General features: G+C 43.8%; 1 protein-coding gene and 1 pseudogene across 1 annotated transcript in view; one reads left to right on the forward strand and one right to left on the reverse strand.

Annotated features, from left to right (window-relative positions):
- Positions 1-2201: 2201 nt before the first annotated feature.
- The window catches only part of DNA2 (DNA replication helicase/nuclease 2), a 63377-nt gene continuing 46691 nt past the window's right edge, over positions 2202-18887 (reverse strand). Inside the window, exons 12-18 of the mRNA XM_058437017.1 lie at positions 10767-10960; positions 10585-10674; positions 10295-10499; positions 7874-7963; positions 7101-7283; positions 4782-4930; positions 2202-3179 (exon numbers count right to left, since the gene is read on the reverse strand). Of these exons, the coding sequence (XP_058293000.1) occupies positions 3113-3179; positions 4782-4930; positions 7101-7283; positions 7874-7963; positions 10295-10499; positions 10585-10674; positions 10767-10960 (978 nt within the window). The 3' untranslated portion in view covers positions 2202-3112. The remainder of the gene's footprint in view (positions 3180-4781; positions 4931-7100; positions 7284-7873; positions 7964-10294; positions 10500-10584; positions 10675-10766; positions 10961-18887) is intronic.
- Positions 12207-13060, forward strand: LOC116458718 (ribosomal protein uL24-like; annotated as a pseudogene).

Here is an 18887-nt window from a genome sequence, read left to right on the forward strand (position 1 = left end):
TTTTTTTTTTTTTTTTTTTGAGACGGAGTTTTGCTCTTGTTGCCCAGGCTGGAGTGCAATGGCACGATCTCAGCTCACTGCAACCTCTGCCTCCCGGGTTCAAGTGATTCTCCCCTTGAACCTCAGCCTACCTAGTAGCTGGGATTACAGGCACCCGCCACCACACCTGGCTAATTTTGTATTTTTAGTAGAGATGGGGTTTCACCATGTTGGCCAGGCTGGTCTCGAACTCCTGACCTCAGTTGATCCACCCGCCTTGGCCTCCCAAAATGCTGGGATTACAGGCATGAGCCCCCGTGCCCAGGCCAAAAGTGTTTTAAAGAAAGAAAAATTAGGCCGGGCGCAGTGGCTCACGCTTGTAATCCCAGCACTTTGGGAGGCCAAAGCGGGCGGATCACGAGGTCAGGAAATCGAGACCACGGTGAAACCCCGTCTCTACTAAAAATACAAAAAATTAGCCAGGTGTGGTGGTGGGCGCCTGTAGTCCTAGCTACTCGGAGAGGCTAAGGCAGGAGAATGGCATGAACCCAGGAGGCGGAGCTTGTAGTGAGCCGAGATTGCGCCACTGCACTCCAGCCTGAGTGACAGAGCGAGACTCCGTCTCAAAAAATAAATAAATAAATAAAATAAATAAAGAAAAATTATGCCAAGATCTTTAAGCTCAGAGAACTGTGAGATGATGTCATTTACAGAAATAGGGATCACAGGAGGAAGGCATTAAATGAAGATGGAAATTTCCAATTTCTTTGTACTAAGTCTAAAATATTCACAGAATATTCTGAAGGCATTGGCTGGAAGGAAGCTATATAACTAGAACTTGGAAGACAGGGTGTAGTACAGGTTGAGTAAAGAGCCACATGGGTGATGGGTGAAGCCAGTGACTGTCCAAGGAGAAAGAAGAGGACCAAACCAGACTTGCAGCTCTGGGGAAAACCTGCCATTAGACAGCCAGGAATAGGGAGAAAAGAAAGGAATCAGAGACAGCAGCAAGAGGGAAGTCAGGGGGAAGGGGACAGGAACTCTGAACTGATTCAGGAGAGGGGCCACTGGAACAGCCACATTGTCTTCGCATCATGGCTTTATACTTTGTTTGTTTTTTGAGATGGAATCTTGCTCTTGTCACCCAGGCTGGAGTGCAGTGGCGCAATCTCAGCTCACTGCAACCTCCGCCTCCCAGGTTCAAGTGATTCTCCTGCCTCAGCCTCCTGAGTAGCTGGGATTACAAGTGCCGGCCACCACATCCGGCTAATTTTTTTTGTATTATTAGTAGAGATAGGGTTTTACCATGTTGGCCAGGCTGGTCTCGAGCTCCTGACCTCAGGTGATCCACCTGCCTCAGCCTCCCAAAGTGCTGGGAATACAGGCGTGAGCCACCATGCCCAGCTTCCTAACTCTTTTAAACAATTAAATGGCTAGGCTCTTATCACCAAGACAGATCCAAAAAAAAACAAAAAAAAAAGGAAACACAGAACACATCCTCAGATTCTCTTCTATGGAGCTTTACTTTTCAAGCCATACAAACCTGTAATGAAGCAAAAGGACTTTCTTATTCATTTCATTCCCAGGAACTGAAATTACCATCAGATTCCTTCCTGATTTATACTGTCATTATATCTAACCAATATTTAAGTTTCATCACAGCAACCTTTCCCGTTTGTCCTATCTAATCTATAACCCCTCTCCATGATCAAGCCCATCCTGTGTGCCCTTCATAAATCTCTTTATAATATCAATGCTGCTTGGTTTCAGCTTTCTAGCATGATCAATACTTCACTTGTCACTATTAGAAAACATGCAGCTGGGCGCGGTGGCTCACGCCTGTAATCCCAGCACTTTGGGAGGCCGAGGTGGGTGGATCACAAGGTCAGGAGATCGAGACCATCCTGGCTAACATGGTGAAACCCCATCTCTACTAAAAATACAAAAAAAAAAAAAATTAGTAGTCCCAGCTACTCAGGAGGCTGAGGCAAGAGAATGGCGTGAACCCGGGAGGCAGAGCTTGCAGTGAGCCGAGTTTGCACCACTGCACCCCAGCCTGGGCGACTCTGTCTCCAAAAAAAAAAAAAAGAAAGAAAACATGCTGGATAACCCTGACTTTAATTATTATTCAGTATTAATAATAATTGACACAGTAAGATCCATTAGTAGAAGAAATTTATTAAATAAAAAACTTCAAGTAATAATTTAAAAAAACACATGAGGTAGAAATAAAAATTTTAACATATTTAACATTCATTAAAAAAAAACCCTCAAGAGAAATGGAAGATTTCCAACCCCCAGAATAATCTGTTACCCAAAGAATCTTTTAACCTTTGTTAAAATCTGTTACTTTTTATATATATAATATAATCACTTTGAGACAATTTTGTTTTACAAAACATCTTTACACAAAAAAGGAAAACTGAGTGATACCCCCAAACATAGGGGCATATGAACATATGTGAAAACAGGAATCAACTTTTTAAATTTATTATCAATTCAGAAAACAAAATTTGTTGCAAAAGATGATGTAAGAATTATTTTCTTTTATATCAAAATCTACTCTAGAATACTGAAATACTGAATACTGAAAACAAAAAAGGGGGATAGTAAGGGAGGATAGAAAATTAACAGGAAGTAATCAATTCATGTCATAAAAGACTAGGTTTAGAGTGAAAACACATCTGATAGCAGAAAAAATCCTAGCAAAATGGGCTTTGGATTAGGGACCTCAAAATACAGAAAAGAATCACACTTATGTTCTCATCATCACAAGACTGTGCTTAAATGATGAAAACAAATCAAATCCCTTTATCCAGTCTTTCAAATAAAGTTCTTACAATGATATCTACAAAATCAAATTAGTCCTGAAATGTCTGACTTAAAAGTTTAAAGCTCAAAGTCGAAAGTTAATCCATCTTCAAAGCTGGTAAAAATTTATCAAACTCTTTCTCTAGGTCAGGCAAAAATGCATGTATAGAACCCATAAATTTAGATTTTTCACAGTTTTTGGTACACCTGTGCTTAAAAACATAAATACTGCATTAAATTTTGTATGGTGATAGAATTTTCTGTATAGGCACTAGCTAGAGGAGATATTGCCCTAGTATGAAAAGGCAAGGGAAATAGTGTTTTATTCTCTTTGAAAGTCACCCAATATGTAGCAAAGACTTTCATGTTCTCTTGATGGAAGATCAATGATGTAAAATAAATTAAGGAAGAAATATTTAGCACTATATGGAATGGCATAAATTTATGACTTTATTATTTAACATTTTGTAACTTGACCTACAGGACCACAAAAAAAAAATAAGGATCTTTATGGCATTCAATGAATAATTATGCCCCTAAGCAATGAGAGTTATTTATCTGTTTTTTTGTTTGTTTTTTTTTTGAGATGGAGTTTCGCTCTCGTTGCCCAGGCTGGAGTGCAATGGTGTGATCTCGGCTCATCGCAACCTCTGCCTCCCGGGTTCAAGCGATTCTCCTGCCTCAGCCTCCCGAGTAGCTGGGATTACAGGCATGCACCACCATGCCCGGCTAATTTTGTATTTTTAGTAGAGACAGGGTTTCTCCATGTTGGTCAGGCTGGTCTCGAACTCCCAATCTCAGGTAATCCGCCTGTCTCAGCCTCCCAAAGTACTGGGATTACAAGCGTGAGCCACCACGCCCAGCCTCAGAGTTATATATCTTAGCCTACTTCATACCTTCATAAGAAGTATGAAGTTCTTATGAAGCCTAAGAACTTCATACACTGTTTTTTTGTTTTGTTTTGTTTTGTTTTTTGAGACGGAGTCTCGCTCTGCCACCAGGCTAGATCTCGGCTCACTGCAACCTCCGCCTCCCGGGTGCAAGCGATTCTCCTGCCTCAGCATCCTGAGTAGCTGGGACGTACAGGCACACGTCACCATGCCCAGCTAATTTTTGTATTGTTAGTAGAGACGGGGTTTCGCCATGTTAGCCAGGATGGTCTCAATCTCAACCTCGAGATCCACCTGCTTCGGCCTCCCAAAGTGCTAGGATTACAGGCGTGAGCCACCAGGTCAAGCCCATATACATTTTTAAAAAACGATTTATCTTAAGGCCAGGTGCACTGGCTCACCTCCTATTAAAATTTTTAAAAAATTAGCCAGGCGTGGTGGTACGTACCTGTGGTCCCAGATACTTAGAAAGGTAAGGTGGGAGGACTATTTGAGTCCAGGAGGTCAAGGCTGCAGTGAGCAGTGATCCCGCCACTACACTCCAGCCTGAGAGAAGTTAGGCACCACTTCTTGGGGAAAAAAAAGGCTGAGTGTGGTGGCTGACACCTGTAGTCCCAGCACTTTGGGAGGAGGTGAGTGAATCACTTGAGCCCAGACGTTCAAAACCAGCCTGGGCAACATGGTGAAACTCTGTCTTTACAAAAAAATACAAAAATTAGCTGGGCATGGCGGCATGCACCTGTGGGCCCAGCTACTGGGGAGGCTGAGGTAGGAAGATCACTTTAGCCTGGGAGATTGAGGGTGCAGTGAGCTCTGATCATATCACTGCACTGCAGCCTGGGTGACAAAGCAAGGCCCTGTATTTAAAATAAATAATACTCCATTTTAATCTAATCATTAGTTCTGGATTAAAAAAAGGTTATAGGCTGGGGGCCATGGCTCACGTCTGTAATCACAGCACTTTGGGAGGCCTAGGTGGGAGGATCGCTTGAGCCCAGGAGTTCAAGACCAGCTTATGCAACATAGTGAGAGCTTTAATTTAAACAAGTAAATAAATACAACAGTGCAATCAAATGTGACCATATACAGAAGAAAAAGGATATTAATTTTTCTGAGTTTAAATGATTAAGCAGCTTCTCCAAAGGAGGATAGCAGTTTAGTGAGGGCACACACCCCAGAAGAATCAGTTTATGTTTGGCTCTGGTTATAGCAACATTAAGACGTCGCCAATCTTTCAAGAGTTCACCAACCTGTAAGAAATATAACTTTCAATTATTCAAGTTCAAAGGAATGGTTAAATATATTACAACACGTCCCTACACAATGGACACCTGTGCACATTTAAGAATAGAATGGGGCCAGGTGTAGTGGCTCATGCCTGTAATCCCAGTACTTTGGGAGGCCAAGGCCAGTGGATCACTGGAGACCAGAAGTTCAAGACCAGCCTGTGCAACACAGTGAGACCCGATCTCTATATACAAAAATCAGCCAGGCGTGGTGGTGTGCACCTATGGTCCCAGCTACTCAGGAGGTTGAGATGAAAGGATCACTGAGCCAGGGCTGCTTGAGCCCAGGAAGTCAAGGATGCAGTGAGCCATAACCATGCCTCCACACTCCGACCTGGGTGACAAAGGGAAACTCTCTCTCAAAAAAAGAGGAGACTATCTGAGGTAAGAACTGAGTAGATGAGGGATGGAGTACAAAGGAAACCTTTTATTATGTATATTTTAAAGCCATATGGATGTATTATACAGTTGAGAAAAATGAACTAAGGAGAGGTAAAAATAAGAAAACCAAAAAAAAAAACTATTTGGGAGGACAAGGTGGGAGGATTGCTAGAGCTCGGGAGTGGCCCACAAGCCTGGGCAACATGGCTCTCTACAAAAAATGCAAAACTTAACTGGGTATGGTGGCGCATGCCTGTAATCCCAGCTACTCAGGAGGCTGAGATGCGAGAATCACTAAGCCAGGGAGGTGGATATTACAGTGAGCCGAGACTGTGCCATTGCACTCCAGTCTGGGTAACAGAGCCAGATCTCATCTCCAAAAAAAAAAAAAAATCAAACCTGAATTGTCTATAAATTTGAAAGTATACAAGGAAGATTTTATATTAAACAGGCCTCAATTACAACAGCCAAGGGGTGGAAGCAACCATTCCATCTGACAGATGAATGGATAAATAAAATGTGGTATATAGAGACAATGGAATATTATTCAGTCTTAAAAAGGAAGGAAATCCTGTCGCATACTACAACACGTTGAACTAACTGGCTAAGTGAAATAAGGTAGTCACAAAAAGGTAAATGCTGTACGATTCTACTTATATGAGGTACTTAGATTAGTCAAATTCAGAGATAGAACGTAGAATCGTGGTTACAGGTGCTGGGGAAGAAGAAAATGGGTGGTTAATCATGAATACAGAGTTTTAGATTTGAAAATGAAAAAGTTCCAGAGATCTGTTGAACAACAGTGTGAATGTACTCAACACTAATTAAACCGTACACCTAAAAATGGTAAGATGGGCCAGCCGCGGTGGCTCACGCCTGGAATCCCAGCACTTTGGGAGGCCGAGGCGGGCGGATCATCTGAGATCAGGAGTTCGAGACCAGCCTGGACAACATGGTGAAACCCCGTCTCTACAAAAGTACAAAAATTAGCTGGGCAAGATGGCGGATGCCTGTAATCCCAGCTACTCGGGAGGCTGAAATGGAAGAGTCACTTGAACCTGGGAGGTGAAGGTTGCAGTGAGCCAAGATCTCACTACTGCACTCCAGCCTGGGCAACAAGAGGAAACGCCGTCTCAAAAAAAAAAAAGATGTATGTTTTATGTGTTCTTTTAAACCACAATTTTATTTTCTTTAAAAAAAAAAAAAAAAAAAAACAGAATACATCTGCAGAACGTGCAGTTTTGTTACATAGGTATACATATGCCATGGCGGTTTGCTGCACCTGTTGACCCATCCGCTAAGTTCCCGCCCCTCACCCCCAGCCCCCTAAAGGCCATGGTGTATGTTGTTCCCCTCTTTGTGTCCACATGTTCTCAATGTTAAACCACAATTTTTTCTTTTCTTTTTTTCTGAGACAGAGTCTTGCTCTGTCGCCCAGGCTGGGGTCAATGGTGCAATCTTGGCTCACTGCAACCCCCACCTTCTGGGTTCAAGCAATTCTCCTGCCTCAGCCTCCCAAGTAGCTGGGATTACAGGCGCCTGCCACCATGCCCAGCTAATTTTTGTATTTTTAGTAGAGACACGGTTTCACCATGTTGGCCAGGCTGGTCTCAAACTCCTGACCTCAGGTGATCCACCTGCCTCGGCCTCCCAGGGAGCTGGGATTACAGGTGTGAGCCACTGCGCCCGGCCCACAATTTTTAAAGATAGAGAAATGCCCCAAATGAATCAGTAGCAAACACAATTAACTCACAGTTCCATCCTTATTACTTCTAACAAAAGATACCAGGACAATACTTTTGTCCCTTCCTTGGTATTTGTCTACTGTATTAACTTCGACCATCCCAATAGAAGAACGTGCCAATAAATCATTGATGATCTTTAACTGCTGCCTGTATGGTGCAATAATACCAATATCAGAGGGATTGCATCCAGCCTAAATAGAAAAAGACACAATTTAAAAGAAAGAAGTCCTGATTAAGTTAAACTTTTCTGAATTTAATAATTAAATGTTTACATTATGTGCCCAACTGATGTTTATAACAAACTTTCCTATCTCAAAGACTGAATACAATTACTGAATTTGCTCTAAATCTGTCCATATTTCCCATGATGAAATAATTCCTTAGACATTGCTCCCTTAATTTTTAGTTTCATGAGAACATAACGGATTATATGCCACTAAAACAGTGCACACACACATACACACACACAGTACAAAGAAATACATTTCACCTGCTATTTCTTTCACAGAAAAATTTCCAATTCCTAATCACTACAACATAATATTGTCTCAATTAGAATTAGCTGACATTACAAAAAGTTATTATCATAAATGAAAACTCCAAATGTCATTATAAAATAGTACATGTCTTAGATACATTTTCTCAAAATAAAAACAATGGGGCTTCAATCCCCCCCTTATCTTAATAAACGAGAGTTAATGCCAGATCGTAAGTGTCTTACAGTCTAATATTCTATTATTCTGCACTTTAATATTTGTTAGCCTTGAAAATTCTAAATTACCTTAACAAAAATGGAGGTTAGGAAAACTATGAGTTTGGCTTCTGTTACATTGTTCACACCACCTTTTTCAACTTGTTCTGGCGCTGGAACCTAAGTGGAAAAATATACAACCTGCTGATAATACAATCTCTAAAGAGTACAATAAGTATGCAAGTGGCCATAAAGACCACGAAAAATAGCTTTGTCTAAAAGATGAAGGTGAAAGAATCAACAAAAACGAATGATATTAATATTAGTCACTTTCAGAAGGCCACGCAGAGGCCACCTACCTTAAACATGCTACGATTGAGGCTAAAATACCTACGAAAGCTGATCACACACTGAGCTTCACATACTTTACTTTGTTATCCCCCATTTTACAGGAATCAAAGGCAGAAAAGAATAAGTAACTTTCCCAAGGCCTCACAATAAACTGTGGCACTACTGTTTGAACTTAGGGTGGCCGGGCGCGGTGGCTCACGCCTGTAATCCCAGCACTTTGGGAGGCCGAGGCAGGCAGATCACAAGGTCAGGAGTTCGAGACCAGCCTGGCCAACACAGTGAAACCCCGTCTCTACTAAAAATACAAAAATTAGCTGGGCATGGTGGTGCGTGCCTGTAATCCTAGCTACTCAGGAGGCTGAGGAAGGAGAATTGCTTGAATCTGGGAGTCAGAGGTTGCAGTGAGCTGACACAGTGCCATTGCACTCCAGCCTGGGAGGCAGAGTGAGACTCCGTCTCAGAATCAAACAAACAAACTTAGATCTGGGTCGTATATCTGTGCTCTTTCCATTTTCTTGTCCCCTTTTATACAAATAATGGAGCAGATAAAACTGCTGCCCTACCTCCTGATACATCTCTTCAAAGACTATTGTCTTCCTACGTCATCCCTAAGCACCCTTGATTTTTTTTTTTTTTTTTTTTTTGAGATAACAGGACATTGCACCACTGCACTCCAGCCTGGGAGACAGAGCAAGACTCCATCTTAAAAAAACAAAAACAAAAAAGTCGTTGTGCAGATTTCTGTTTAATGACTGGTTTGTAAAAAGGTCTTCATGTGCATATGTGGGGGAGGGAGGTTATGAGAAACCTCTGTACTTTCCACATAATTTTGCTATGAACCTAAAACTGCTCTAAAAAAAAAAGCCTTTTTTTTTTTTTTTTTGAGATGGAGTTTCACTCTGTCACCCAGGCTGCAGTGCAGTGGCGCGATCTCAGCTCACCGCAACCTCCACCTCCCAGGTTCAAGCGATTCCCCTGCCTCAGCCTCCCAAGTAGCTGGGACTACAGGTGCACCACCACACCCAGTTAAGTTTTGCATTTTTAGTAGAGACAGGGTTTCACCATGTTGGTCAGGCTGGTCTCGAACTCCTGACCCCAGGTGATCCACCCCCACCGGCCTCCCAAAGTGCTGAGATTACAGGCGTGAGCCACTCTGCCCCCGTTTAAAGTCTGTTTTTTAAAAAGTCTTTAAAAGGACATCAATTTATTATACCCTCTGTCCATTCGTAAACCCAGACCTTTGATAGTAACAGTGCCATTTCCTTTTCTAGGAAATAGAATTATACCCTTGAGTTCACTTTGTGGCTTTCCTTCTTCAAAAGTCAATTTTGACATCTACTGACCTCCAGAATAAACCTCCTCCAGAAAATACTGGGCCTATAGAAAGAAAGACTATTTTGGGCCAGGCGCAGTGGCTCACACCTATAATCCCAGCACTCTGGGAGGCTGAAGCAGGCAGATCATTTGAAGCCAGGAGTTCAAGACCAGCCTGACCAACATGGTGAAACCCTGTCTCTACTAAAAATACAAAATTAGCCTGGTGTGGTGGTGGGTGCCTGTAATCTCAGCTACTTGGGTGGCTGAGGCAGGAGAATCGCTTGAATCCGGGAGGAGGAAGTTGCAATGAGCCGAGATCACACCACTTGGGCAACAGAGCAAGACTCTGTCTCAAAAAAAGAAAAAGAAAAAGAAAGGAAAAAGAAAAGACTACTTTGGGTTGAAGTATGAGAAGTACATTAGTTTTGCCTTTTTTTTCCCCCCGAGATGGGAGTCTTGCTCTGTCACCCAGGCTGGAGTGCCGCGGCGCGATCTCAGCTCACTGCAACCTCCACCCCCTGGGCTGAAGCAATTCTCATGCCTCAGCCCCCTGAGTAGCTGGGATTACAGGCACCCACCACCATGCCCAGCTACTTTTTATATTTTTAGTAGAGACAGGGTTTCACCATGTTGGCCAGGCTGGTCTTGAATTCCTGACCTTGTGATCCACCCGCCTTGGCCTCCCAAAGTGCTGGGATTACAGGCATGAGCCACCACGCCCAGCCTAGTTTTGCCTTTTAACTGATAAGCTCTAATTAGGGCATATACTAATGAAAACTGAGAAATTTAAATAATAGGACAAAATGAGAAAAACTAAAGAGAAAAAAAAATTTTTTTTTTTACCTTGTCTGTATTAAGAAAACAAACAGGATTGTTGGGTTCAAATACTCCCATCAGCCAAGGATTATCAGAATAGTCAGCATAAAATTCCAGTTCCAGCTTCACATCTTTAAAGTGAGGTAGGTTTATCACTGCATTGGCCACTTTGTCTGATCCACACTCCAGCTTGCCCTCATAGGTCAGCTTATTACTTAAGGACATAATTTTACTAAGGGAATTACAAAAGATAATTTTGGTTTTGGTAGATGCAAACAAACATGAAAACCACTCCTAGCTAACACTGTTACAAATACCTGTTCATTCTGTACTGCACGGTTAACTGTACAACAGCATTCTTATTCTGCTCCAGCCTCTTGAATAAGCTTTCACTCATGCCAAGAGCTCTGTCAATAAATCAGATTCAGGTTTATCAGTGTACTATATCTGTTCCTTGAAAATAATCCAGTTTAAAATTAACACTTAAATGTCTGCCTACCTTGCTTCACGGTTTAGCACCAGGGGAGGAAGCTGCTGATGGTCCCCCACTAACACAAATCTCCGTGAAAAAAAAAGGGGGCCCAGACAAATTGGTTGGCTAATTTGAGAGGCTTCATCCACAATACAAAAATCAAAAATTTTACGGGAAAATATTGGATGGTTTATTCCCATACATGTTGTTGCAACTATAAGCTAAAAACAAGGAAAACAGATCAGTTATTTAATATGTAAAAGAAATGTAGTTTTGTTTCTCTCATTTTTGAAATGAAAAGATCAAAAGGTTTTTGTTGTATGGCATCAGGAATCCTCCGATATTATTTAATTCTGAAATATTTATAGCATGCAAATTTTAATTTTTTTTCTACAAATTAAAAATAATCGAGTAAACTTTCCAGATACTATTGAACAATGCTCACATTTGGATATTTCCCAATGGAAATCTGAACATTCAAGAGGTAATAAGTTAGTTTGTTTTTTGTTTGTTTGTTTTTTTAATGTCAACCAGGACTTTGCTTCTGGGAAGATGGAGTACTTTTCCTTATTCTTTCCACAAACGACAACTAAAATCCCTAGGCATTATATATATAAAACAAACAAAAGAAGACTCTGAAAGGTGGAGAGAAGGCAGACCAGCTAGGGAGCTCAGGACCAAAGAAACAACACAGTAGTTGATTCCCTGGGCCTTCTTTTTGCTTGTAGATCACAGATTTGGAACCGAAAGAGCCACAGCACACCAGTGGGTGCTAAAAACAGCTGCAACTGAAGTCTGCTCTCTCTAGCTGAAGGAACAGGAAAGGGAAAGCCTAGCCAGACAGAAAACTTTCACACAGTAACTACTCTAGCCAAATATCACTGGAAAAAAAGTACAGCCCCACAACCACAGACACCAGCAAACACGGAGGAGGGTAGATCTCTGCCCTTCTCAAGGCTGTAACAAGGTGCCCCACACCCCACCAGGCTGGTGTCAGAGAAAGCCAAGTACGGAGTCAGGTCTTCCATCCCTGATGACTGGTTAACTGGCACCAACCCCACATGTTAGTAGAGACCATATCAGAAGCCTAGACTTCCACCCCAACCAAGCGGGCCCAGCGGTAACGAGGAACCTCCCACTTTGGTCAAAGAAGGCTGAGTGGGGAACCCAGACTTCGACTCCTACCTGGCAGGAATGAGGTGGTACCCCCTCTTCCCCTACCACGGCAGTGTGAGAGGAAGCCAGCTAAAACAGAAGTTTTCAGTATCAATAAAATATGCTCATGTTTCAATAAAAAAAATCAATCATTGCAAGACGAACCAGGAAAATCTCAAACTCAATGAAAACAGATGACAATCTATAAATGCCAACACCAGAATGACAGAGATGTCAGAACTATCTGACCAAGATTTTAAAGCAGCCATGGTAACAACATTTAATGAGTGATTATGAACATGCTTGAATATGAAACAAAGTCTCAGCCAATAAATAGAAGATAGAAAGAATAAAATGGAAACTTTAGAACTAAAAATATGATAACTGGGCCAGGTACAGTGGCTCACGCCTGTAATCCCAACACTTTGGGAGGCCAAGGTGGGCAGATTGCTGGAGCTCAGGAGTTCGAGACCAGCCCGAGCAACATGGCGAAAACCGGTCTCTACAAAAAATACAAAAATAAGCTGAGTATGGTGGCATATACCTATAGTCCCACCTACTTGGAGGGCTGAGGCAGGAGGATCACTTGAGCCAAGGAGGTCGAGGCTGCAGTGAGCCACGATCATGCCACTGCACTCCAGCCTAGGTGACAAAGTGAGTCACTGTCTCAAAAAAAAAAAAAAAAAAAACAAAACAGGCCTGAGGCCGCTGCTAGCCGGAGTGTCACCATGAAATTCAATCCCTTCGTGAACCCGGACCGCAGGAAAAACCGCAAACGTCACTTCAATGCCCCCTTGCACGTGCACAGGAAGATCATGTCATCCCCGCTCTCCAAGGAGCTGCGGCGGAAGTACAAGGTCCGCTCCACGCCCATCCGCAAGGACGACGAGGTCCAGGTTGTTCAAGGACACTACAAAGGTCAGCAAATTGGCAAGGTAGTCCAGGTGTACAGAAAGAAAGATATCATCTACATCGAGCGGGTGCAGCGTGAGTAGGCCAACAGTGCAACCGTCCATGTGGGTACTCACCCAAGCAAGGTGGTTATCACCAGGCTAAATCTCAACAAGGATCAGAAAAAAATTATTGAACACAAAGCCAAGTCTCGACAAGTCAGAAAAGAGAAAGGCAAATATAAGGAGGAACTTATTGAGAAAATGCAGGAATAAATATAACCTGTTGTGCAACCATGGTTTAACTGAGATTTTTAGGCTAGTGTGTGTTTCTTTGGAACTTTTCAGAATGTCTCTGGAATATTTCTCTTTTTTTTTTTTTTTTTTTTTTTTTTTAAGACAGAATCTTGCTCTGTAGCCCGGGCTGGAGTGCAGTGGCATGATCTCGGCTCCCTGCAACCTCCGCCTCCCACGTTCAAGCGATTCTCCTGCCTAAGACTCCCGAGTAGCTGGGATTACAGGTGCCCGCCACTACACCCGGCTAATTTTTTGTATTTTTAGTAGAGACAGGGTTTCATTATGTTGGCCAGGCTGGTCTCGAACGCCTGACCTCGTGATCCACCAGCCTTGGCGTCCCAAAGTGATGGGATTACAGGCATGAGCCACTGGGCCCGGCCATGTTTGTGGTTTGTTTTTTTTGTTTTTTTTTTTGAGATGGAGTCTCGCTCTGTCTGTCGCCCAGGCTGGAGTACAGTGGCGGCGATCTCGGCTCACCGCAAGCTCCGCTTCCCAGGTTCATGCCATTCTCCTGCCTCAGCCTCCCGAGTAGCTGGGACTACGGGTGCCCGCCACCATACCCGGCTAATTTGTTGTATTTTTAGTAGAGATGGGGTTTCACCGTGTTAGCCAGGATGGTCTCGATCTCCTGACCTCGTGATCCGCCCGCCTCGGCCTCCCAAAGTGCTGGGATTACAGGCGTGAGACACTGCGCCCGGCCATCTCTGGAACATTTCATTTCCTGTTTTGTTACCTGAGGCTCTGTAAATCTACTTTTGTAATTTTAATTAATAATTTTATAAATAAAAATGGGAAATGCTTCATAATTTAAAAAAAAAAAAAAAAACCCAAAAAACAAAATACCAGGCCAGGCACTGTGTCTCACACCTGTAATCCCAGCACTTTGGGAGGCCAAGATGGGTGAATCACTTGAGGCCAGGAGTTCAAGACCAGCCTGGCCACCACAGTGAAACCCTGTCTCTAATAAAAATACAAAAAATTAACCAGGCATGGTAGTGCACGCCTGTAGTCCCAGCTACTTGGGAAGCTGAGGCATCAGAACCATTTGAATCTGGGAGGCAGAGGTTACAGTGAGCCAAGATCGGGCCATTGCACTCCAGCCTAGGTGACAGAGGAAGATTCTGTCTCAGAAAAGAAAACCTTCAGCTCTTGGGGCTAGACAGAGTTCTTAGACTTGAGACCAAAAGTATAATCTATACAAGGAAAAAATGTATACTCTAGACTTCCTCAAAACAACCTTTTGCGGCGAGGCACAGTGGCTCACGCCTGTAATCCCAGCACTTTGGGAGGCTGAGGTGGGAGGATCACCTGAGGTCAGAAGTTTGAGACCAGCCTGGCCAACACAGCGAAACCTCATCTCTACTAAAAGTACAAAAATTAGCCAGGCATGGTGGCTTATGCCTCTAGTCCCAGCTACTTGAAAGACTGAGGCAGGAGAATCGCTTGAACCTGGGAGGCAGAGGTTGCAGTAAGTGGAGATCACACCACTGCACTCCAGCCTGGGTGACACAGTGAGAGTCCGTCTCAAAAAATAAATAAATAGGCTGGGCGCAGTGGCTCACACCTGTAATCCCAGCACTTTGGGAGGCCGAGGCGGGTGGATCACAAGGTCAGGAGATCGAGACCATCCTGGCTAACACGGTGAAACCCCATCTCTACTAAAAAAATACAAAAAATTAGCTGGGCGTGGTGGCGGCTGCCTATAGTCCCAGATACTTGGGAGGCTGAGGCAGGAGAATGGCGTGAACCCGGGCGGCAGAGCTTGCAGTGAGCCGAGATTGTGCCACTGCACTCCAGCCTGGGCGACAGAGCAAGACTCCGTCTCAAAAAAAAAACAAACAAACAAATAAATAAATAAATAAATAAAACCATCTTTTGTTCTGCATAAGACCCTATGAGGAGGATAAAAAGCAAGCAATTGAGTGAGAGAAAATACCTGCAAACCACATATCCATTAAAGGGCTAGTATTAGAATATGCATTTTAAAAATTCTCAAAACTCAACACTACAAAGCATATAATCCAAAATGGGCAAAAACATGAAGAGATACAGATGACAAATAAGCACATGAAAACCTCATTATGGGCCGGGTATGGTGGCTCACGCCTGTAATCCCAGCACTTTGGGAGGCTGAGGCAGGTGGATCACCTGAGGTCAGGAGTTCGAGACCAGCCTGGACAACATGGTGAAACCCCGTCTCTACTAAAAAAACAATATATGTGGCGCATGCCTGTAATCCCAGCTACTTGGGAGGCTGAGGCAGGAGAATCACTTGAACCTGGGAGACAGAGGTTGCAGTAAGCCGAGTTCACGCCACTGCACTCCAGCCTGGGCAATAATGTGTCAAAAACAAAAAATCAAAAAAACCCACCACATTATGGCTGGATGCAGTGGCTCACACCTGTAATCCCAACACTTTGGGAAGCAGACAGAGGTGGGAGGATCATTTGAACCCAGGAGTTCAAGACCAGCCTGGACAACATAAAAAAATTTAAAATATTAGGCAGGCATGGTGGTGCATGCCTGTATAGTTCCAGCTACTCAGGAGGCTGAGGCAGAAAGATCTCTTGAGCCCAGAAGGTCAGGGCTGTAGTGAGCCGTGGTCTCACCAGTGCACTCCAGCCTGGGCAACAGAGAGCAAGACCTTGTCTCAAACACACACACACACACACACACACACACACACACACTTTAACTACTGGGTAAATGCAAATTAAAATCTCCAAACACCTACCAAAATGGCTAAAATTAAAAATAGTATCATCTGGGCACAGTGGCTCACGCCTCTAATCCCAGCACTTTGGGAGGCCAAGGCAGGTAGATCATGAGGTCGGGAGCTCAAGACCAGCCTGGCCAACATGGTGAAACCCCGTCTCTACTAAAAATACAAAAAATTAGCCAGGCGTGGTGGCACATGCCTATAATCCTAGCTACTCAGGAGGCTGAGGCAGGAGAATTGCTTGAACCTAGGAGGCAAAGGTTGCAGTGAGCTCAGATCGCACCACTGCACTCCAGCCTGGGCGCCAGAGCCAAACTCCAGCCTGGCGCAGTGGCTCACGCCTATAATCCCAACATTTTAGGAGGCGGAGGCAGGCGGATCACGAGGTCAGGAGATCGAGACCATCCTGGCTAACACGATGAAACCCTGTCTCTATTAAAAATATAAAAAATTGGGCCGGGCGCGGTGGCTCACGCTTGTAATCCCAGCACTTTGGGAGGCCGAGGCGGGCGGATCACGAGGTCAGGAGATCGAGACCACAGTGAAACCCCGTCTCTACTAAAAAATACAAAAAATTAGCCGGGCGTGGTGGCGGGCGCCTGTAGTCCCAGCTACTCAGGAGGCTGAGGCAGGAGAATGGCGTGAACCTGGGAGGTGGAGCTTGCAGTGAGCCGAGACTGTGCCACTGCACTCCAGCCTGGGGGACAAAGTGAGACTCCGTCTCAAAAAAAAAAAAAAATTGTATCGCCACCAAATGCTGAGGAGATCACTCATACATGTGAAATGTTCCTGCTTAGAAAAACAGTTTGGCAGATTAAAAAAAAAAAAAAAATGAACATGCAACTACCAATCAATCCAGAAATTGTACTACTGGGAATTTATCCCAGGGAAATGAAGACTTATGTTACGCAAAAATCTGTAACATGGCCGGGCACAGTGGCTCACGCTTGTAATCCCAGCACTTTGGGAGGCCGAGGCAGGCGGATCACGAGGTCAGGAGATCGAGACCACGGTGAAACCCCGTCTCTACTAAAAATACAAAAAAATTAGCTGGGCGTGGTGGCGGGCGCCTGTAGTCCCAGCTACTCGGAGAGGCTGAGGCAGGAGAATGGCGTGAACCCGGGAGGCGGAGCTTGCAGTGAGCTGAGATCGCGCCACTGCACTCCAGCCTGGGCGACAGAGCGAGACTCTGTCTCAAAAAAAAAAAAAAAAAAAAAAAAATCTGTAACATGAGTGTTTACAGCAGCTTTATTCACAATATCCAAAAACTGGAAACAATCCAGATTTTCAGAGGGTGAATGGTTAAACACAATGCAGTACATCCATGCTGTGGAAAAATACTCGGCAACAAAAAGGAACAAACCAGTAATACATACAACTATCTGGGGGAAGCTCTAGAGAATCAGGCTGAGTGAAAAACACCAATCCTAAAAGGCTACTACATTTACTTTACATTCTCGAACAACCAAATTATCGAAATGGAGATCAGAGTCTCAGAGTCATGGCTGTCAGAGGTTAAGGAGGGGTAAGGCAGGAGAGTGGATACAACTATAAAAGGGCAACATGAGGAATCTTGTGGTAATAGAATAGGGACTGTATCAATGTCAACATCCTGGGTGTGACATTGTACTACAGACTTGCAAGATGTCACCACTGGATAAAGGGGACACAGGCTCTCTCTAGTATTTCTTACAACTGCATGTGAATCTAAAATAATAATAAAAATGTTAATTATATTATATATATAATGTTAATAATAATAATGTTAATAATAATAAAAATGTTAACCAGATATACATCTTAGCCAGTTCTAAATTTATCAATAACAGGGACAGATATTAGACAAAAATATGCTAGCATTAGACAAAGGAGGTAAAGGTACAATCTATTAAATCTAATTTTTGGGATTTTTTTTTTTTTTGAGACGGAGTCTCGCTCTGTCACCCAGGCTGGAGTGCAGTGGCGCGATCTCGGCTCACTGCAAGCTCCACCTCCCGGGTTCATGCCATTCTCCTGCCTCAGCCTCTCCGAGTAGCTGGGACTACAGGCGCCCGCCACCGTGCCCGGCTAATTTTTTGTATTTTTAGTAGAGACGGGGTTTCACCGTGGTCTCGATCTCCTGACCTCGTGATCCGCCCTCCTTGGCCTCCCAAAGTGCTGGGATTACAAGCGTGAGCCACCGCGCCCGGCCGGGAAATTTTTAAAGACAAAAATATCAGTTAAGCCAGGCACTATAGCCGCGCCCATAATCCCAGCTACTTGGTGGAAGGTTCAATTAAAAAAAAAAAAAAAAAAATCCGGGCGCAGTAGTTCACGCCTATAATCCCAGCACTTTGGGAGGCCAAGGCAGGAGGATAACCTGAGGTTGGGAGTGCGAGACCAGCCTGACCAACACGGAGAAACCCCGTCTCTACTAAAAATACAAAATTAGCAGGAGGTGGTCATGCATGCCTGTAATCCCAGCTACTTAAGAGGCTGAAGCAGGAGAATCGCTTGAACCCAGGAGGCAGAAGCTGCGGTGAGCTGAGATGGCGTCATTGCACTCCAGCCTCGGCAACAAGAGCAAAACTCTGTCTCAAAAAAAAAAAAAAAAATTAGTCGGGCATGGTGGCGGGTGCCTATAGTCCCAGCTACTCAGGAGGCTGAGGCAGGAAAATGGTGTGAACCTGGGAGGCGAAGCCTGCAGTGAGCCAAGATGGCGCCACTGTACTCCAGCCTGGGTGACAAGAGTGAGACTCTGTCTCAAAAAAAAAAAGAAAAAAAAAATCAGTTAAGAACTGCCAGTATAAACATTAAATAACAAAATAAAATAAAAATTAGGTTCTATATAAAAGCCTAGAGATAGTTATCACAAGACTATTAAGTACCATTGTTTCTAATTCAAACTTAAAAAAACTCGGATTTTTTTTTTTTTTTTTGAGCCGGAGTCTCGCATTGTCACCTAGGCTGGAGTGCAGTGTCACGATCTCGGCTCACTGCAACATCCGCCTCCCAGGTTCAAGCGATTCTCCTTGCCTCAGCCTCCCAAGTAGCTGGAATTACAGGTGCCCACCACCACGCCTGGCTAATTTTTTTTGTATTTTTAGT

Source organism: Hylobates moloch, unplaced genomic scaffold, assembly GCF_009828535.3.
Source record: "Hylobates moloch isolate HMO894 unplaced genomic scaffold, HMol_V3 SCAFFOLD_3, whole genome shotgun sequence".
NCBI classification, from domain to species: domain Eukaryota; kingdom Metazoa; phylum Chordata; class Mammalia; order Primates; family Hylobatidae; genus Hylobates; species Hylobates moloch.